Source organism: Microtus oregoni, unplaced genomic scaffold (genome assembly GCF_018167655.1).
Source record: "Microtus oregoni isolate MIOR12 unplaced genomic scaffold, Mior012 000027F_ref0000203, whole genome shotgun sequence".
Lineage (NCBI taxonomy): Eukaryota > Metazoa > Chordata > Mammalia > Rodentia > Cricetidae > Microtus > Microtus oregoni.
In genome coordinates, this window is record NW_024543086.1 from 31,201,682 (window position 1) to 31,224,173 (window position 22,492).

General features: G+C 42.4%; 1 protein-coding gene across 5 annotated transcripts in view; it reads left to right on the forward strand.

Moving 5' to 3' along the window:
• Mrtfb (myocardin related transcription factor B) overlaps positions 1 to 22,492 on the forward strand; it is a 165,959-nt gene that overhangs the window by 53,882 nt on the left and 89,585 nt on the right. For 3 of the 5 annotated variants that reach the window (XM_041676522.1, XM_041676523.1, XM_041676525.1), the window contains 2 exons: positions 513 to 729; positions 6,693 to 6,755. In XM_041676522.1, coding sequence (XP_041532456.1) covers positions 576 to 729; positions 6,693 to 6,755 — 217 coding nt within the window. In that variant the 5' untranslated portion in view covers positions 513 to 575. The remainder of the gene's footprint in view (positions 1 to 512; positions 730 to 6,692; positions 6,756 to 22,492) is intronic. The other 2 variants (XM_041676524.1, XM_041676526.1) reach the window with 2 other exon arrangements.

The following is a 22,492-nucleotide window of genomic DNA, read 5'->3' on the forward strand; positions in this document are numbered from 1 at the left end:
TGTTGACTAATTCAGAGCCACCCAGAATAAAGGCATCGAGATGGACTTTCAAGCCAGCCTACTTCTTTATTTTAATCAGTATTTGTTTTTCTTTTCTTTTTTTCTTTTTTTTCTTTTTTTTTTTTGGTTTTTTGAGACAGGGTTTCTCTACATGTAGCTTTGGTGGCTGTCCTGGAACTCGCTGTATAGCCCAGGCTTGCCTGAGTGCTGGGATAAAAAACGTGCACCACCACCACCCAGCCGTGTTGATCTTTAAATGACACTAGTAGGTAGAGTTTTCTTTAATACTTGATACAAAAATGTATGTAAAATGTCTTTTAGCTTTTATTTACTGTATAATGCTTTGTAGCTAGGAACCCTACTCCTGTGAGTTGGACAAGGAACCTGAGATGCAAAGAGGGTGACTTGGTAATAGACAGACAGCAGTAGAACTAGTGGGACCTAGGAGCCTGTCTTTTGTGTAAGCTGAAGAAAACTTAAGCCATTTAATTTACACTTTGTAAAAATGTCAGTTTCTTCAACAGGCCACGTAGAAGAGGTGTCTCATATTCCCTGTCATCAGTGGCTGGAGCACAATGGATCACACAGGGGCCATAGACACAGAGGAAGAGCTGGGACCTCTAGCCCACCTTGCACCAAGTCCTCAAAGTGAGGCTGTGGCTCACGAATTCCAGGAACTCTCTCTACAGTCCAGTCAGCATTTGCCCCCTCTGAATGAGCGGAAGAATGGTGAGTGTTTCAGCTGCAGGCGGGACTGTGATCTAGAGGTCGCCCTCTTTATGGGGCTAGTTAATTCCAGTTGTGAGTGACGTGTTATCATTTGCATTTGGCAATCCCCACAGGGGACACTTTCCCAGAGGTTCAGCATTTCACTTGCCATCTGCCTCTTTGTTGTGTCACTAGTGACTGCCGTTGGTAGCAGTGCTGCCTTTAGAAGTCAGCCTTAGATTAGCCCATTGGATGGGGAAGACCACTTCTGGAAAGGCATTGTGCATTTGCTGATGCCAAAGAAGTGGGTAATGGCCAGGATCTCCTCCTCCCTTTTGCCATGCCCGGTGTATTAGAACTTAATTTCAGAGGTGGTAAGATTTAGCCATCTCAGTGAAAGCAAGGACTTCTTGAGTGGTTTTATACTAATGGGCACAAGACAAGTTAGGTTCTATTTGGAGCTCGTTCATTTTGTATACAGAGTGAACATTTTCTAACCAGTTCTTACCAATGTGGCAAATTCTTAGGACAGAGGCAGCCTGGTGTCTCCAGAAAATGATAGTTATTAGTAAAGATAGACTAGATACTCTTAGTTCTAGTATACTGTAATACACTTCAAATATAAACACAGTTGATGTTCGAAGAACATGCTGATCATACCAAGGCAGAACCCAGAGCTCTAAGTGAGTTTACCCTGCTGTCAGAGTTCTCATGTGTTCACCTTTACAAATACATGTTTTTAGACTACAGTTTTAAAAGTAAGAAGAAATAAAATGATTTTCCTGTGGAATGCTTCCTATCACCGGTAGGTTTCTAGGGCCTGAATACAGGCTTGGTGAGCTTGCTGTGCCTTCTCACTGTTAGGTTCTGCCCTTGGCCATCTTAACTTAGGCAACACATAGACTTGGTTCAGAAAGAGCCCTGAGTGATGCTTTTTAGACATTCTGTCACCGAGATATGGTGAGAGAGGGCCTGCTTTTGGTCCTGGCCACCTGGCTAGCTTACACCTGAAATAATCACACGGAAACTATATTCATTTAAACACTGTCTAGCCCATTAGTTCTAGCCTCTTATTGGCTAACTCTCACATCTTGATTCAACCCATTTCTAATAAACTGTATGTCACCATGAGGTCGTGGCTTACCGGGAAAGATTCAGCATGTCTGACCTCGCAGCTCCATGGTGGCTCTCTGTCTGCCCTTCTTCCCAGCATTCAGTTCTGTCTATTCTGCCTATCTAAGTGCTGCCCTATCAAAAGGCCAAGGCAGTTTCTTTATTCAACCAATGAAAGCAACACATACACAGAAGAACCTTCTATACCACCAAGAGCCTGACTTTACTGTGGACAGTCACTGAGACAAATCTATTTACTCAGAAATGACTAAATAAATGAGATTGCATGATACCCTAGCCAGTTTCATGTCCCAGGGATTTGAGTTGTATTTGGTGTAAAATCACAAGCTGGCCATGTGTAACAGAGGAGGGAATGCACAGAAAGCGGGTGCACCACAGTCATATAGTTCATTCTCTCACAGATGCTCATGTAGATGTCTGAGTATAAGGTACACATATAGAATAGGCTCCCCTTAGACACTCAAAGAGTTTTTTATTTTGGAACCCAGTACCTTATCCAGGCTGGGCAAGCACTCTACCACTGAAGTACACGCCCTTCCTGTGTATGACATTAGGGTGGTAGATGAAAGGGTAAAATGTTTAATTTACTAAGACTGCTCTATTTTATGAAATAATGCAATCATTTGTCTTGCTCTTTCTGCTTTCATGGTTACTGAAGCCATCCTGCCCAGACTCTGTGACTCTGTGATTGGTGTTGTCAGCTCACATTCGTCTGCTGAGCTGTCATTTCCAGGCTGCAGCTTCATTTCTGTCACTCTAAATTCCAGCAGCTTTTAAAATCCACATGTGATCCAACACTGGAATTCTGTGCTGAATCTTAAACACTACTCATGAAGTAGTAGGGCTGGTTTTCTCCTGTTGTCTCATATCCGTGGTGTTTGTGACATGATCATTTATGTCTGATTTGTCGTCATATGTAGTCTTGTGCAGACCAGAACTTCTGTTTTAGAATAAACCCACTTTGTGTTCTATTTTCAAGCCAAATGCATCTTGTTTAGCTGTTCTGAGAACACAGGAAGAGTATGTTGGTTCCAGTCTGCCCTTTGCCTGCCTGGTTGTTGCCCCAGAATCAACAATTTTTACTAGTGTCCTTTCTGAGACAGAAATATTTGACTGTTTTTAAAAGTAGTTCTAAAACACGTTTTTGTAACAACAGTGTAGTACTTTAAGGTTATAGCTTGGGAATAAGTAATGTATTGATTTTTTTTGATTATCACTATAGGGCTTCTATAAACTTAAAATTAATTTTGAATGACATAGGTTTTTCAGCCAGTGTGTTTTCCCCAAGAGTAATTTCTGTTAAGCCATGAAGACCATCATCTCACAGTGAGGTACTATCTAAGGATTCAAACAGAGCTAGCTTCCTTTTCTAAGGGATGACTACAGGAAGTTTGAAACGTTGCCGTATATTCCAGGCTCATAGCATCTGCCTGCTTTACACACACATTTCAGATGTGAAAGTGCTCTTTGTGCACATGCAATAGAAATGCAGGTTTCTAGGGAGTTAAGGTTCAAGGGATAAAATCCTGAATCAGAAGGAGGAAGTTGGAGTGGTGTATGGTGACTGTGATTTTAATGATGCATGTTCTTCCTGAACAGTTCTAGGAGAACAATCTAAGCACCCTTACTACAAAGACAATGGGATAAGGCTTTATTTAACTATCCCATAGAGTGTGCATATTTCAAAGCACCATTACACATGCATATTATAAATATGTGACATTTTCTCCAATTAAAACAAAAATAAAAAGAAATCTTGGTTTTGAGCAACACACGTGTATGTGTGTATATATGTATATGTATATACATATATATATGCAATAAAGATAGATGCTAGACCCTAACTTGCTTTCTTTGATATTTTTATGTATGTTGTTTATATTTTTAGCTTTTTGTACTCTTGTGTTTAAATCATGTCAGAATGAAGGTACTGGTCTCAAAGCCTCTTGCTGAATATTCTGTGACCACTATAAAAATATCATATGCATATGTCCCTGCTTGTGTGTTTTGTTGTTTTTCCTAAGTCTTTAACTTTTCTCACTGATGCTGCATTCATTTCTGTTGGGAAAATTATATAGGTAGTAAGTCTGATTTGTGGTTAGGAGGATTATGTCATCATAGCCTATAATTCAGCTCTGTGAGCAGATGGGTTCACATTTAGGTAGTAATTCCAGTATCTTCCCTCCTATATTTTTTTAGAAATATTTTTGTCATTCGCTTAGTTGAGTGGCAGAATGTTTCCACTCTGGAGTAAATATGGAAGATATTCAACACAAATACACTATATTCTTTTCTTTATGTTTGAATGTTGCTAAAATTATAGCTAGGAACATCTCAGTATGGCAATCATTGAGGTAGTTATCTTTCCGGATGGACTCTAAAGGAAAGTAGATACCTAGGCACACATAAGCTGTGTTTCTTTATGAAAAGAGTCCATCCACAGAAACCCCAAGCTTCATCTGTCATACTACACACCAGTTATTTCTGTATTTATGTTGACCTTTAGTGTTCAATAGGAAAAGCTCAGGTGGAGGACAGTGTAGGTGGACATTCTTTGGGGGATTTGACATTCCCCAAAAGAGCTGCAGCCCTTTCTTGCGTCCACACTCAAGGAGAGCTTTGATCTGGGGGATGCTCTGTCTTGAGAGCAGAGGTATCAGACATTGCCAGTATTTCTGCAGAGCAGCCCATGTAGCCGCTGTGATAAAGAGCTACACGCTGTCCGGAGCATCTTGGATGTGTTGGTGTGAGACTCGCCCTTCACACAGCGTCAGGCTCACCTTCAGTTACCCAGTAGCAGTGAGGTCAGTGCCTGCTGCCTGCTTTTCCTGAAAAGCTTTTGACTGTGGCCTACCACTTCTGACCCAACCGACTTCATCTGAAGCATTTACTGTGAAATAGCATGTGTAGGAGCCTGGTAAGGTGACATTCTATTTTCCGACATTGAGAATCATAGTTAGGAACTTGAGCTTACAGCTTCATCTGAAATTTTTTTTCTAGATTTTTTTTCCCTTCCATTAAATTTGTACATTGAAAAACTTAGACCTTCTTGTTCACTAATGACCTCTTACTAGAGAGAAAATGATATATTCAAAAGTTGGTGGCACACAAGGAAACACAGAGCTGTTGGCTTTGGGCTCTGCACGGGGCTTTATCTAGCCACACACAGATGGAACTTTCCAGACTGTGGCATTGAGCCAAGGGCAGCCACTTGCCTTGCACCTTAGTGAATAGTGGCTTCTGTTCACAGCTGCTCTGTTGTTTACATTTTACCTGAGAGCATTTCCCGCCCTCATTAGCTGTTGGTCCAGGTGTTTGGAAAGGTGCGAAGGTAATAAACATTGTTCACGAGTAAACTCTGCTCCTCAGACTGCACGTGAGCTGGCACAGTGGGATGGAGACGTGGGGAGACAGGCGGCTCTGTCTCTAGAGCACAGCAGAGGAGATGAGCAGGTGCTAGCCAGAAAAGCTGACTGCAGAGGACAGCAGTGGATCATTTTCTGTAAGACCCTCCTCGGTTGCTTCCCTGTTGACATTTAGAATTCAAAGTGCTTACTGTGTTTCTTTGGGCATCGCTAAACAGTCTGATGAATTTTGATTATTTATTTTTCTTCAGGAGTCAGACTAAGAAAATAAGTGTATATTTCTAATATTCCTTAGCCAAGTTTTTAATTTTTTCCAGTCAGCCGTAGGACTTAGACTAGACACTATTATAAAATCCAGAAACAGATTCTAGAGTGACAGCTGCAAATGAAATTCTGCAGTGGTTATGGCAGATGATGGTGCTTGTGTATTGTGTTTCCTGACTCCGTCAGAAGAAAAAAAGCCTGTAAGCTCTTAAGGTGAGATTCCACTCCCTTTCATAATGGCCTCCAGTCGCTATTGTATAATTGTTTTGTTTCACAATGTCGGTAGACACCTATAACCTGTCTGCCCTCTTTTTTTCTCCTCTGGTTTCTTCTTGAGACAGTGTTGGTCAGGATCTAGTTTGCTTCAGTGTGTTGCTGAACACACCTAGTACATGCCTGTGGGAGGGAGCAGGAGATGGACTTTTCCCACACCTCTGACCTCGGCTTGAATCTTACCTGCTGCAGCAGCTAGGCCAGAATGCTCGTAGTGCTCATCCGTATGTGTTTTAGGGTTCATGGGGCCCACAGTTTCACAGGACCACAGACCCCACTTATAGCACCCTGACACCTCATTCAGAGTCATTTATCTTGGCTTTTAAATGATGTCTCTTACAGAAATGAGTATTAACAAGGTAATTTAGAAAATAATAGTAATTAGCAGTTTGGTTTAAGCTGTCATTGGAAATCATATCATTATAACATGTAGAAATGCCTAACCTGAACACTTTTAAAGGTTTTTCTAGGTACTAGATTCAATAAATATATTTTTTACATAAATTGAGATGATTTTCTTAAAATTAGAATCTACTATATGTTTTATTAGACATTGGACGGATGAATAATGAACCAATTTGTGAAAGAGGAGTTGCTGTCCCTCAGAGAGCCTCAAGGAAGGGAAAAGAGACATCAGAAACCTGGACTCATGTGACACGTGCACACATGTGAAGACACTGTTAAGTGGAGGGGAGGATAGTGAGAAACATAGCCCATGAGTACTTTTATTCGTATCATTTAGCTCATACTTTAAGATAGCGGTATCATGGCACTATTGTAACAGAAAGCAACGTGATGAGTGAGAACAGCAAATGGATTAGAATTTTCTCTTAGGTTGGTAATTGATGATCATTTAAACTAACAAGCAGTCACACCCAGTGTTTTCTAACTCCTTTAACCATGCTCTTGGCTCTCCTGCCTCACTGCTGCCCTCACTGTTATTAACAGGAAGTATAGTCTTTGGGGAGTCAGGACTCCAGCTTCCTCTGCCAGCTCAGTCTGTGAGCACGGGTAAGTCCGAGAAGCACGCGTGTCACAGTGTCCCCATCGCAGTGTTTGTCTGCAGCTTCAGCCACACGCTCCCCTCTTGCTGCCCTTTCTCATCACATCATGCACTCCTCTGTGTCATTTTACTTTTGTCTTGCGTTCTTCATTAAGTAGCAGAACCATAAATGTGCTTCCATCTCAGCCAGTTGATGAATTTTCCATAGATCCAGAGTAGTCATGTATCACGTTATGAAACATGTATATGAGCTCTCTGTTAGTCAGATGCTCCTCATTGCCAAAAGGAAAGAGAAATTGGCTTGATGGATGCTATTTTTAAAATAACATGTCTACTATAGATCATGCAGTGGCTTTCAGAGGTTGGCCGAGTATGTGTTATGTGTTAATGGTGGCACTAGTCTGTCAGTTTAAAAGGCACTATTTCACCTGTTTTTAATGCCCAAATGATCGATGTTCCTTTCTTGTCGTGTATGTTACTGTTTTCATTGGGAGTGATAATATTCTTTATTCACCATCTTAGAATGTTGGTGTGTGACCTTGTGTTTAATAAGGAAAGGGGGGGGGTCTCACAGACTACCTTTAGAGCCTGCCAGTGTTTGGATGGTTGCCGTGCTGTCAATTGGAATAGTCCCTGTCATCTTGACAGGGCAATTAAGATACTGATTGGGCTGCCAGCTAGCCAGTTTCTCCCAAGGTGTTGAAAATTGATACTCCAATGATAGAAATAAAGATACTTTTAATTTTTTTCATTTATTTGTGTGTAATATGGATTCTGAGGATTGAACTCAGGTCATCAGGCTTGGCAGTAAGTGCCTTGACCAACTGAACCATCTTGCTGGCTACCAAAATATTTTTAAAAATATCATTAGCAAACATTTATTGAGATGACCATTGTGTGCCTTGCTCTAAAATAATTTTTAAATTTCCAGCTTCTAGTACAAGGTCAGCAATTCAGAGTGCAGTGTAGTCCTGTGAAAGAAAATGTTGGACACGTAGGCCTCTAAAAGCAATTCCCCTGACGACATACAGACAAGCCGTGTAGAGATGATTCTCGAAGAACACACGGCACATTGTGAGTAGTCGTGCTCGCATTACATGCTTGATGAGCAGGAACCTCCAAGGAACAGCACACAGGGTGGTTAAAAACGCCAACAGGGGCTAGCTGCTAGCTGGACAGTTACTAGCCATGCACTTTCCTCCCTCTGCCTGCTTCCCACCTACAGATTGGGGTCACACCTGTACCTCCCTGTAGGATTGGGGTCACACCTGTACCTCCCTGTAGGATTGCTTTGACAGGAAACTAGGTGACTCTCTATAGGGTTTAAAACAGTGTTGAATTAGGGTAGATGCTTAGAGAATCTGCTCTCTTTGTTCATGAGATATAGATTTCCCCCAGTGATAGTTTATAACTTGATGGGTTTTTTTATTTTGTTTTCAATAGTTCCAGTAACTTTTGCTTCCTGTTTCCACAATTATTTCTTTTTAAAGAAAATATAATGGCACACAGCTTCATCCCTCTATGCATACACCTTTACAACACTGTTGAGCTTTGAGAAGGCAAAAGCAGTGGGCACAGGTTTCCCATGAAGTTGTCTCTCGTGGGTCCTGCCAGTTCCCACAGTCCTAGCATTCCCTGAGCATCAGTCAGTGTCTGCAAGGAAGGACTTTGAGATTGTAAAGCATGTGAAAAGACAAACAGGCCAACCCTCAGGCTCTCTAGGGACCCTGCCCTCCAGAAAAGACTCCAAGCTGACATTTTCACAGGCTACTTGCAGGAGTTCCATTAGGGCGGGCCCAGTCAGCAGACTCCTGACCAGAGCCTCCATCACCCGGGCTGCTGTGCAGCTGCTCTTTCCTGTCTTCTTGTTCTGCGGAGGCAGCGTCAATAGATGTGGCTGCTGGGATGCTGAAGTCTGTGATATGAACAACCATTGCTGGGCAGAAGATGTTCAGTATAATAAATAAAGTGGCTGTTTGTGATGTTTAAACAGGTTTCTTGTTTTAGGTCATCATCTAAACTTTTTTACTTTAGTTACAAGAAACCTCTGGAATAATCACATCTCTGATTTTTTTTTTGTTGTGACTTGATCATTTAAGAAAGAAATTAGATTAGATCAAGAAATGACCTGATAAAAAATAAACGTGGATATTAAGAACATGTTTATGTTGCCATGGCTTGTTTCCCAGTGATCTTTAAAATACACAAAAGCAGAGACACTTGCAGTTACTTAGAAAGTTGTTCTGAAAGATCTTTCAGTGACAACACCTATTTTGCCTGATGCTGTTTATTCTCGGAAGGGGCTGTAAACTGTTTTTATTTGGGTCCTTTCTTTTACTTTATTGTGTGCTATCATACTTTTCCTTTTTAAAAAAAAATATATATATATCTATATATATATATAGGGATATATATATATCTGTATATAAAGGGATATATATATATATATATATATATATATATATATATATATATAAATGTGAAGGGCAGGACCCAAGGAATTTGAAGGTTGGATTACTTAAGGAAATAGATAATTATGACTGATTGGGTTTATGCTTAGCTTTAAATGCTGAAAGTCCTAAGGCTATCCCACAGGAAGTCTGAGTGGCATGTCTACAGTTCCAGAGGTGGACATATTCTGCACTGGAGAGTTGGTTTATTGGGGTTGGGAAGTTTTGTTCTTAGAGCTTTTTAATGAGGTCTCCTGTTTCTTTTCAATGAGTTAGCTCTTAGATGAATCCATAGAACTGACTGTTAAGAGTCCTTCCCAAAGCTAGGTGGTGGTGGCACATGAATTTAATCCCAGCACTCGAGAAGCAAAGGCAAGTAGATCTCTGTGCGTTCAAAGCCAGCCTGGTCTGCAGAGTGAGTTCCAGGACAGCCAAGGCTACACAGAGAGTCCTGTCTGGAAAAAAAAAGAAAACAAATAAACAAAAAACTAACCAAATAAACAAAACCCAAAAAACCAAAGCAGCAGCAAAAGAGTCCTTCACAACTGGAAATTTGTGATTCCATATTCTTTTCTGTTGTCATGTGTTTTGAATGATGGGGTTTTTTTTGTTTGTTTGTTTGTTTGGGTTTTTTTTTGAATGATGTTTTTAAAGGGCTTGAGCAAATAGGCCATGTATGTTCTCAGTCAAGCCCCTTCAGCTTGGCAGTAGGAATAATACAGATTTTATCATATTCTGTTGGGAATCCAGTATACTTTAGATGTCCCTAGTTTTGGGGCTGGGGGGGGGGGAAGGAAGGAAACTGAAGTGAAGTAATAAATAGGTCATAAGTAGTTCTTGAATATCCTGGATTGTATCAAATTGTGTGACTCCTGATCAGTGTGTAAAATTATAAATGCTGAAAAATATATGTGGACATGGTTCTTTTCTCAAGCCAGGATTAACAATGATGTTTAACTAGATATAATCTTAATACCACCTCTTTGTCTCTGTCTCCCCCAATGACCCCATGTGTATGTGTGCTAGCCTCCATTTTTTCAAAGAACTGGAATGTGTTGGTGAATTAGCAAATTCTCTACTTGTGTAACTGCTTTCTTGTTTGTCATGGACACAGAGCACCTATATGATTACACAAACACAATATGGACTCATTAGTTCCTTGTCTGTTGCTGTGATAAATACCCTAACCAAAAGCGGTTCTTTGAGCTTATGGTTCTAGTGGGAGAGTCCATAATGTCTGGGGAGGCGTGGCAGCAGGTTGCTGTAGCAGGCTGAAACCACATCCAACCACAAACATGGTGGGTAGAGAACCCACTGCAAGTGCAGTGAGGCTGTGAACTCTGGAAGCCTACCCCCAGTGACGTACTTCCTCCACAAGGGCCATATTCCTGGAACCCACCCCTGTAGCACCACTAACCAGGGACCATGTGTTCTTCCTGTGAGGGATATTTCCCATTCAGACCACCCACACTGATACCATCAAAGTACAGAAAATTTTCTTGGCTATACAGAGGTCAAGGTAAGGTATAAGCTATTGAAATCAAGTTCAGACTAAACTACTGACATTTAAATAATTTAGGAATTGTGACTTAAGGCCAAGAAGTTTTAGAAAGTGTCTTGATTTTTATTTTCTTCAACTATGGCACTAACATTCCCTACAGTATGCTTTCTAATGGGAATGTATACATTTTACAAGCAACTGTGGTTATTTCATATAACCTTGAGGGTAGATGTTGTGTTTATGTCAGGTCCCACTTAGGAAGCATTGTCTGTAGTCACTAATGACTTTGTATTCACTTTTTCCACCATGCATTCAGAGATTCTAAACTGTCTATTATCTGTGTCTTTCCCATTTCTCTGCACTTTGTTTGCTCTTTGGTTTTGTTTGGTTTTGGTTTTGTAGCAGGGTCTCTCACTGAAGCTGAAGTTGATTAATTCACCTAGACTGACTGGCTAGTGAGCTCCACGGATCCATCCTCCTGTGTTGAACACTCCTGGAGATGGAGCTATGGACATTTGCTGTCATGTCTGGCTCCTGTATGTGCTGAGGATCTGCACTCAGTCCTCATGCTTGCTTAGTGAGAACTTTACACAGAACTGAGCCGCCCCAGACCCTTTTGTTTTGATACAAGGTCTCACTATGCAGCCCTGTTGGCCTGAGCAGTTCTCAGTGTCTCTGCATCGTAAGAGCTGGGGTTGCGGGTGTGCACCACCATGTCTGGGTTCTTCAGGATAATCTTTGTCTTGTAAGAGAGTATGTTCATTCATTATTCTCAACTTGACACAAACTGGGGGGAAGGAATCTCAGTTAGGAATTGCCTCCATCACATTGGTCAGTGGGCAAGTCTGTGGAACATTTTCTTGATTTATGACTGATGTCAGGGGCCCAGCCTAATGTTGGGTTATGCCACCCATGGGCCAATGGTCCTGAGGTCTATAAGAAAACAATCCAAGAAAACTATGGGAGGCAAACCAGTAAGCACATAGTAAGCACATGGTCTCTGCTTCGGCTCCTGCCTACAGGTTCCTGCCTTGAGTTCTTGCTTTGACTTCTTTTCATGGTGGACTGTGAGCTGAAATGAACCCTTTATTCCCCAAGCTGCTTTTGGTCATGGTGTTTATGAAAGCAGTAGAAAGCAAACTAGGACAGTGTTGCGGGAGGTCCTCCCACTCCTCCAGCCTATCACCGCTGAGGTACCAGCCCATTGGGGCGTGGTTTCTCTCCCTTTAAAAAAGCGGCCACTTCCCTCTCCTCTCTCTCTCTTCACTTCCTGCTCCGCAGGCGACTAGATTCCTTTCCTGGTTGCGTAGAGGGCTGTTGCCTGGGACAGTGATCTGTAAGTTTTTTCCCCTTTAAATAAATACCACCCTAATAATCATAACCCCGAATTGGTGTGGCATTGTTTGTGAGTTACGCCTTCATTTTGGCACCCAACGTTTGGTTTCAGAACCTCTCCTTTCCCTGCTCGCAGCCACGAGGTCTCATTTATTTGTAGATTTATTTTTATTCAAGTATATGTGTTTGTGTCTCTGTGTGTGCATATATGTGGGGGGGGCACCCATGGATGCAAGAAGACATCTGAATCCCCTGGAGCTGGAATTGCAGACAGTTATGAGCCACCTGGTATATGTGCTGGGAACAGAACTCCAGTCTTCTACAAGTGCACGTAACCATTGAGCTCTCTCCGGACCCTTGAATCTCATTTGTAAGCACCTCCTCTTTAAAATTCCGTCTGTTTTTATGAATTGTTCCTTTCGCATCATGACACCCCCTCATCCCAGGTAACAAGCCCCCTTCTAAAGTGTTTTCCTACAGTTGGCTTGACATGAGATCCTGACCATAGGTATTCCTAGGTGGTTTCTTATAGACTGCACAGAACTGAATCTTTCTTACTTTCTTACTCCTATTTGATAATGTCTTTCAGTTGTCATGTTTAGATCACGAATATTATTCTTAAGTACTGTGCCCGAAGTTATAACAATAATAGTTGTAATTACTCGGTAAAGGCTAACCCAATGCCCAGTAGTTATCTCATAGTTTCTATAGATGAGGAATTCAGTTGGGTCTGATATAATTGGTCACCTCTGCTCAGGGTCTCTCGGGAACCCGCAGCAGTGTCCTTGGGATTGAATTCATCAGTAGAGCAGCTGAGAAAGTTCCTCTTCTTAAGCTTTCCTGCAATCCTCAGCAGAGCCCCATTCCTTGAGTTCCTTGCTGGCTGTTGCCTGGAAGCCACCCTCACATCTGCCACCAGGGTTCTCTAGAAGAACAGCTCGCGTTCTTGCTTCCTGTAGGACTAGGAAGGCAGAGTTAATCCCTCAAAGTTGCCGTGGCCTGTTGATAAGTGAGCAAATTGCTTGAGTAAGCAAAGCCATGAGTACTAGAGGAGGCGGGGGGGGGGGGGGGGGGGGGGCTGGTTGGGGCTTTAGCCGCAGCTATGTTGGATGTGTCCTCTTGTGGATTTGTTTGTCCCTTTTTTGCTCTCTCTCAGTTCTTCTTTTCTGCCCTTTTACTGGTAATTTTAAAGATTATTTTGTTTTTACTTTTACCCTGTCTTGTTAGCACTACCTCTCCTCTCCCTACATGTTTAGTGACATTCGTAATTTAGGTAGAAAGTGATGTTAATACCACCTGGTAAAATAGTTTTTTCTCATGCCTCCTCAGCCTTCTACTGAGGCCGAGTAGAGCATATGTTTCTGCTATTGTAGCTTTATCCCAGCAAGTTCTGGTTTTCCTTCTTACATTCTCCATTTCCCCCAGCAGAACCAATATTTTACCCCCAGTGTTTTCATGTTGAATACTTAGTAAAGTCATAGCAGTTGTTAGTTCCTTCTCTGACATTCTGTGTCTTCTCTGTGGAATTGTCTCCTATGGAGTGAGTTGTATTTCACTGTAGAAGTTGAGCTCGGCATGGTGGTGCACCTTGGAAGACAGAGGCAGGGGCAGGAGGATCTCTGAGTTTAAAGCCAGTCTGGAAATCTACACTACACAGCAAGTTTCAGGACAGCCCTATATTAAAAACAACAACATCAAAAGAAGTCATTGAAGGAGTTTTACTTCCCTGCTTCCTGGAAATGTTTTGTGGCTGTTACTGACTGTAACACTGGGAATGCTGCCAGGCTCAGTGTCTAGGGTTGAGTTTTTCTGTCTTCCTTTAAAAAGCATGCGCTTTTGACTTGGTGGACATTGGCTGACCTTTAGGTCACCTCAAAACTTTTCTTAAATTTTTGCCTGTGATGATCTAGGGGTACATTTTTGTTGGGGACAGTGCTTTAAGGATCTTGTTTGGTGTCTCTGCTGTTTGTTTGCCCTGTCATCTGTCCCAGGGAGACCATTCCACTCAGGCTACTTGAAACATGTGTGCTATGGAGACACTTCAGCTGATCATTTCTTACCTAGTCCTGTGGGATTTTAGTTCATTACATAAAGCCCTATCCTCAGCAGAGTTGTCAGGGCACTGCCAGGCAGGTGTCTGGACTCTGTCAGCACAGTGTCCAAGGTACCTTACCCTCCAGAGCTCTGGGCCCTGACCCCCCAACCCTTGTTTCCCAGTGTGTGTGTGCAAATGCCTCATGTGCATGCCAGGCTTCCTAGTTGACAGAAATGCCTCATGACAGAAAATGAAGTCCAGTGTTTATCAATCTGTGGGGTCTGAAATTGGCATTTTAGCCCGAGGCCTGTGCCCTGTCCTCTGGGATGTGTGGGGCTGAACTTTCTCATAAGACTACAGCAGCAGTGGCATCTGATTGCTTTTTATTGATACTTTGGGGCAGCGAGTGAGTAAAACCAAGTTGTTGGTGAAGAAATAAGGAGAGCACCTTCCGTGTCTCAGCTGGCAAGAGCAGCCTGCAGGTCCGTTATAACAACACTCCTGAGCCTCATTGGTCTGGAGCCAGTGCCAGCGTTGCTCACTTCTAGAAGTTCATTTTTCTTTGTTTTTAAGGATCAGGGAAGAAAGTTTTCTCAGGTTGGCAGAATCTATTCTTCATTAATAGAGAACTAATTACATACTGTTTTCTCCTTTAAAAAAAAATCATTTTGCCTCAATATTTGAATTAGATCCAACTTGGCAGAAGAGTCAGCCCTTAAAGATAACCACTGGGTGTGCATCTCCTCTCACAGGTGGGTCAGATGGGGTTCTCCTGTTGGGACCGTCTAGATATTTCTAAGAGAAAACAAGTAATAAAATGATGGACGCACCATGAGTGCCCTCTCTCCCACCATCCTGCACCCTGCCCTGGGAGAAAGGCAGAAGCAAGCTGTACTTGTCAGCGGGCAGCATGCATACCATCCTGTCTCCTCCTCCTCCTCCCTCTCATTCTTCTTCCTTTTCTTCTTTCTGTCCTTATGATCTTGAGATAGAATCTGACTAGTCTCTTTCATTGAATGTCGATGTTTGTACAAGTATATATTGTATATGAAACACACGCCCAGGACCTTCTGCCCTCCCTTTTTGTGTCCTTCTTGCCTCCCTTTAGTCCCCTTTGTTCCCTAAAGAGTTCCACAAACAGTAGTCTATGTACCTCTGTAAAATCTAGAACCCATCAGTGAGAGAAAATAAATAATATTTGACATTCTGAGACAGACTTAATTTGCTTAACATGTCATTGCTAGTCTCAGCCATTTTCCTGGGAATGGCATTCTGTCATTCTATCAGTCTGTTAGTTTTGATCCTTGTGCTAGATTTCCCAAGTTCCAGGATGACAGGAATACTCCACCAGGCCCATCTCCTTTCTTTGCTATAGTATATATTCCTCATGTGTACATAATGCTATTTATTATCAGTGAAGAAAGACAACCTTAAATGCACTTGTGGAATACCAGGAATTTGGTAGGTTATTACTATATTCTGATGTTGGGGGATTCTACTTAGAGCTGATCAAGTTGACTCTTTACATTCATCATAGATTATCATTCTTTAATGTACAAAAGCATTAAGGAAACATGCTCTTTTGTTACATACTTTGAACAGGTGATGGAAATAAAATAGGGTATCATTGTGATCACTTGGTCACACAGCTCACCCTGTCTCTGCATAATCCTAACACTGATCAGACTTTCCGCAGTCTGGCCCCCAAAGGCCGTGTCCCAGTTTATCATTGGGCTTACAGGGCTGTCATCACTCCCACATGTGCTGCTGTAACCCCAGCTCCCATAGAACCAGAGGAGTTGGAAGACAGCAGAGAGGAGTGGATAGCAGGCTGAGTGTACTAGGCATCTGTATCAAATTGCAGTAGAGATGGAGATGGACCACCTAGCATAGGTGAACACACCATCAAGGAGCTGGTGAGTCCAGGTGGTACTCAGTAGGTTCAGGAAACCTGCTGCTAATATATAAGCCAAGTAAGAGCACAATACAATTAGAATCAGCTCTTGATTGACACTTGGAACTGTCGAGTGGTCAGATATTTTTATCAAAGGAGTTAGAATATATATAGAATAATGTAGATTCATAATATAGAATTCTAATTTATTAACCCACATGCTATGTGCATCGGTTTGGTTTTGGTTTTGTTTGTAACTTGTTTGGAGGTAAGGTCTTACTCTGTAGCTTAGGCTAAGCTAGAACTAGATCTTCCCCCTTCCTCATCCTTCCAAGTGCTGGCACTCCAGATATGGCTGCCACTCTGAGCTGATAGTTTGTGTAAGTGAAGGGTTTCATTGGTGTGATGTGCTAATGCAGCGTATTTTCAACAAGAGGCTTCACCTCCATACTGCACCCTTTCAGAAACTACTGTTCCCTTGGCTCCTTTGTGGGTGCAGAGTTCTTAGCACCCCGTTTTGACTTGCTTAGTCACCGTGCTGCATGCGAAAACCACCCACATTCTTGTTCTCACTCCTTTTAGTGATACAGCCAATGGACATCTATAAACAAGCTGCTGTGTCAAATTTTTCTGTGTGGTGCTGTGTTTTGCCAAATTTTCCTCTTTGCTACAAAGCAGACCTAGATCCCACGAGCCCACAGCCAGACACAGCCCTGGATTCTGCACACAGAGAGGCTTTGTCTCCCAAAGAGACAGAGCATTGACCTTGTGAGATAAGATGTAGCTGTTTACATGTGCCCCATAAACTGAGATGCAAGGAGGTTAAACAAGGCCCAGAGTGGCTATTCAGAAATGTAGTTTTATAGATACTCAAAAGCTGCCCCCAAAGGTAACGAAGAAGGCCACAATGCAGAAAAGATTGGTTTTAGTCAAGGCTAAAGTTGTTTTACATAAAAATGTTGGGAAAGGAATGGAGGTAGCCGTATATAAAGCTAGAAGAGGCTTGAAGCTTTTACAGAGCAGAGCAGTTTTCCTTTGAACCCCTCCTGAAGGTGGAAACCGTGTCCTGTCAGCCTCTCCACTTTGCCTTCGGGTTCAGTTCAGCCAACAGGTATTGCAGATGCTGTCTTAGTTCACTTTTCAGTTGCCGTGATAAAGCAGCCATGACCAACAGAACTGACAGAAGAAAGAGTTTATTTGGATTCATAGTTCTAGAAGGATAAGAGTCCTTGATGGTTGAGCAGAGGCATGGCAAACGGCAAGCATGCTAGCAGAATAGGAAGCTGAGAGTTCATACCCAGAACCAAGCATGAAGCAGAGAGAGCAAACTGAAGCAGAGTGGAGTCTTGAGCGCTCAAAGCCCTCCCTGAGTGACACACTTCCTCCAGTAGGGCCGCACTTCCTAAACCTCCCCAAACAGCACCAACAGCTGGGGACCAAGCGCTTAAATACCCGAGACCTTGGGGGACATTTCTTACTCAAAGTACTACAAATGCCATGCTGAATATTGATAGAAACATCCATGCGAACAAAAGCTCACTGCTGCCTGCAGTGCTGTCCTCTGATGCTATTTGTATTCCCATCCTTACACCTTCCTCAGAATGCTATTACTGCTTGAGGAAAAGTGATTTCATAGCTCAGCACCATTGGAGCTCAGAGCCCAGAGCCATACACAGGTGGGTGTGTCTTTTCACTCTGGCCTAGCACTTTTAAAGGTTCTCCATGAAATGAATGAACAATTTTTAAGAATTCCTATAGTAAAAAAAATGTTTCAACAATCATTTGATTCTTTTTCATCTTTAAAGAAATAGCTGCATTTGTCTGTTTTTTGTGTGTGCGCGCATGCACGCGTGTGCGTATACCATAGCTTCATGTAGGTCAAAGAGCAGTTTGTTGGAATTGGTTCTTACTTTCCACCATGTGGGTACTGGGGATTGAACTCAGATTCTCAGACTTGGTGGTAAGTGCCTTTACCCTGCCAGCTAGCTCACTGGCCTTCTTACTAATCTTCTAAACAAATACACTTCATTTTCCAGGAAAGTGAAGAGCCTAAAATAGATCATCCTCTTCTGGCAATTTATTTTATAACAAACTATTTGACACTTAACAACTAAAATAAAAACCTGCTTTTACTAGTTTTATAAGTCAACTATCTTTTCTGTGGTGAAGTATACACGAGCTATTTTCACTTGTAGTTGCCCCAATAGAATAGGAGCTCTTTTACATTTTCTTTTTAACTCTTGGAGCCAAGGCAATTTATTAACCCCCAGAAGCATCTGTGTAAGTTGCAGGCATACCCCCGTACACCAGCACACATCTAGGAAGAACAGAAAGTTAACATGAGTGTTGAGGTGTGTCCCATCGCCACTCTCCCCATGCCCCTCAGAAATGACCCTTTAGTTTAGTATTGTTCAGCCAGGACCTTGACAGCTATGGCTCCATGTGTTTAGCTGATAGACTTTAATTTCTCCTAACACAGTGCAGTCCTCCCTGTCCTTTGCAACTCGGTGCCTGTGGAGTAGCTGCAGTCCTTTGGAGTAGTTGCAGAAAAAAGGCACCACTTTTTCTTTGTCTGACTGGGTTGTTGTGGGAGGTTTGGGTAAGAGTATGACTAGGGTGCTAAGTCCTCAGTGAGTCACATCAAGAGTGAGTGAGAGGTTGACCAATTATTGGGTGAGATTAAAGTACCCCTTATTCTCTGCAATGACGTGAGTGTTCTGTGACCCAGCCATCTTTTCCCATTGTTTAATTGACAGTTTACACCTACTCTTATAAAGTTACTTGCAAAATCATTTCCAATTCTGACATTCCTTCTGGAATTCTGAGAGGTTCAAGCACTGAGGACTTTATAGATTCTTTAGCCAGGAATGTAACCATTGTTTCCACATGTGTATGTGTATGTGTAGGTGTGTGGGCACGCACGGGTTGAGGTCAGAAGACAGCCTTTTGAAATTGGTTCTCTCTTTTTACCCTGTCAGTTCCAGGCCGATGGACTTGGTGGCAAGTGCTTTTACTCAATGAGCATCATCGTTTTTGTTGAAAATTTTGTTTCAATTTGAATAATAAAACTCCCTTTGTAACTGTATTCTTCTTTTGTGTACTTTTGACCTTTTCCTGTTCATCTTTGGATCACCATTTAAATGTTCACTGACCTAATTTTAGGCTTAGCTGTACCTCTGCAAATCTCTGGTTCCTTTAGTAGGGAATAGTATTTAGAAACTACAGAGAATGGTCATTTTCAGCTGAATGTCATTGATTCAACTCTTTTGTTTTATTTTGTTTTTTCAAAACAGGGTTTCTCTGTAGCTTTGGAGTCTGTTTTGACCTGGAACTCGCTCTGTATGCTAGGCTGGCCTTACGCTCACAGAGATCCGCCTGTCTCTGCCTCCTGAGTGCTGGGATTAAAGGTGTATGCACCACCACCGCCCAGTTGATTCCACTCTTTAACCTGTAAACTCTGTAACCACTCTTGTAGGTTACAGAGGACATTATTTAGAATTGTGTCTTCAGGCCTAGAATTGCCATTCAGGTATAAAGAGGATAAAAGTGCCAAAGAATTGACCCACCGAGACCTAATATGATGCTGCAGAAGTTGAGATTGAGAAGCAGTCTCCCAGTGGACCAGCATAGAGGAGTTAGGGCCAATTCCGGAATGTGCCTTGGGGAAACAGTGCTCTGATCTCAATTTGCTAACTCTCCAGAGGAAAGACATCTACCTTTCACTCATCCCATACATAAGCATATCACTGTGATAGACCAAAGCTTTGGGGGGACATATTTCCATGACAGCATGGTCAGAAAATTTTTAAATGGTACTTGTAAGTTAAGCTGTATTTAAGTTATGGACACTTGTGCACCAGCACATCACTGGGAGTTTTAAAAAGAAATGCATCTCAGTGGATAGATTTAGTAAAAGACCACTCTATAGGAAGTAAGAGATCCCTGCAAGCCAGGCTAACCTATGGACAAGTGCCTGGACTGTTAGTTCATGTGATGGTTTAAACTGAATAACCCTAACAGGCTCATGTTTGAATACTGTCTCTAGGGATTTGAACTGTTGGGGAAGGTTTAGGACAGCATTTATCAACCTGTGGGTCACAGATCTTTGTAGGGTCAAACAACCCTTTCACAGGAGTTGCCTAAGACCATTGGAAAACATATTTACATTATGATTCATAACAGCAAAATTGCAGTTATAAAGTAATTTTACAACAAAATTAATTTTCTAGTTGTGGTCACCACAACACGAGGAACTGTACTAAGGGATTACAGCATTAGGAAGGTTGAGAACCACAGGATTAGGAGATGTGACTTTGTTTGATGAGGTGTGTCACCAGAGGTGAACTTTGAGGCTTCAAAAACCCAGTGCTCTCTCACTCCTCTTCCCCTTTTGCTGGTGGCTCAGATGTAAACTCTAAGCTACTGCTCCCGCACCATGCCTGCCTGCTGCCATGCTCCACACTATGATGGTCATGGACTCTAATGTAAACCCCCAATAAACTTTTTCTTATGTATGTTTCCTTGGTCATGGTGTCTCATTACAGGAGTACAAAAATAGCTAAGACAGTTGACAGTGAATGTCATCTTTGGGATGCTCGTGTCTACAGGGGCAAGGGTAGTTTGTCCTTAGTCATCAGAACTAAGGCGTATATCCCAGTTCAGGCTTGGCAACAAGCACCTTTAATTACTGAGGAACTGAATTCGATCCCCAGGATGTACATGATGGGAAGAGAGAACTGACTGGACGACATCGTGTACACACTAAATAAATGAATGTAAAGACAACAAGCCCTGAGCAGAGTGACCACTGAATGAGGATGAGGTCCTGACCCTCCACCTCTGCAGTGCTGGCTTGTAGACGTGTACTACCACACCAAGCACCATGACCTTTTAAATGTATGTATGCATTTATAAATGTGTCCATAGAGGTCAGAGAGGCCACCAGATCCCTGTAGCTGGAGCTTTAATCCTCCACAAGGGCAGTCTACATTCATAACCGCTGAGCCAGCTCTTCAGCCCCAGCATTACACTTTTAAAAAGAAATCATTATCTCTATTTGTAGCATTATTAATAAAAGCCCAGAGACTGATATTGGGGTTCAATCTGAAGGTCAGAAAAGCAAAACAGCCAGCCACTGGCTGTTACCTCTATCTCACCCAGAAATGGCGATCCTGCCTCCAAGAATCTCAGAATGAGACTGACTGAGAGTTGTCTCCTCCTGTTTTATAATCCTCTCTATTGCTGCTGGGATTAAAGGCATGAGCCACTACCGCCTGGTTTCTTTGGCAAATTTAAAGTGTGGCTACTGGGATTAAAGGTGTGTGTCACTATTGCCTGGTCTATATGGCTGACCAGAGCGACTGTTTTACTCTCTGATCTTCAGGAAAGCTTTATTTATTAAAACGAAATGAAATATCATTACATTTTTTCGTGTTATTTTCACCAGAAAAGCAAGTATTAGGAGGACCAAGAAGAGTCCTGTCATTGTTGACTGATAGCCCTGTGCCTGGAGATTTCCTTCACTGTCTCAGACATCCTCCTTAGCAGTCTGTAAACGTGGATCTACATCCTTAAAGTTCAAGTAAAGAACTAAGAGGAACTGCAGTTTGAGAGATTTGGAACCTTACAGGTCTGAAAGTACGGAGTGAGCAAGGTCTGACTGACTCCCAAGTTGATTGATAAAGCATGCCTCCTTTCTCAGAGCAGACTTATTTTTATTGGGCTCAGGGTTGATTCTGGGTGATAACTAAGGGAGACAAAAAAAAAAAAAAACAAAAACCTAGCAGTGATGTTTGGCTTGAGATATTAGCACATCCTCCTGAGCAAGAAAGGCAGATACATGGTACTTCTTGTTCTCAGAAACAGTCTTTAGTATGAGTCTTTTGTCCCTGTTTGGAGCTTCCTCTAAGCCAGGAGTTCATCTCACAATAAGGTTTAGTTACTTGATGTGTGTCCTGGCTGCCCCTGAAGATGAATCTTGTGGCTGAGTAACCTAGAAGCTTTGGGAGAGCACTTCTCCCTCTTTGCCACTGTTTGCGCTGCTCCTCCGCAGCCTGGAGCAGCAGTGTTCTTCCTGATGTGCATATTTTCTCCAGAAAAATAGGTATTGGAAGAACCAAGAAAAGTACTGTCCTTGCTGACCTCAGGCCTTGCGCCCTGCGTTTTCCTTCACTATTCTTTCTGGGTGTCCTCCCAAACATGCACCACTCTGTCCACAGTGCTTCCATGATTTCAGTTTTCCTTCAGCAAAAAATCGGACACCCTGCACAGCTACAGATCCCATCATGCCTGAGCTTTGCACAGCTCTCCAGCCTTCCTTCATTCTTCCTTGCACCCAGCACTGACATCTTGTGAACTACCAGCTCCAAACCACAGTTACTCAAGTTTTGAGACTTCCCCTTTTTGTAGGTGTTCTGCCTTTCCCATCCCAGCCTTCTCACCCCCATGCTCCTGTTTGCAAGGTACTGTCCTCCAAACACTCTTACTTTGCTTTGTTCAACTAAATGACTGAGTAAATCTAGCTCCTTAGA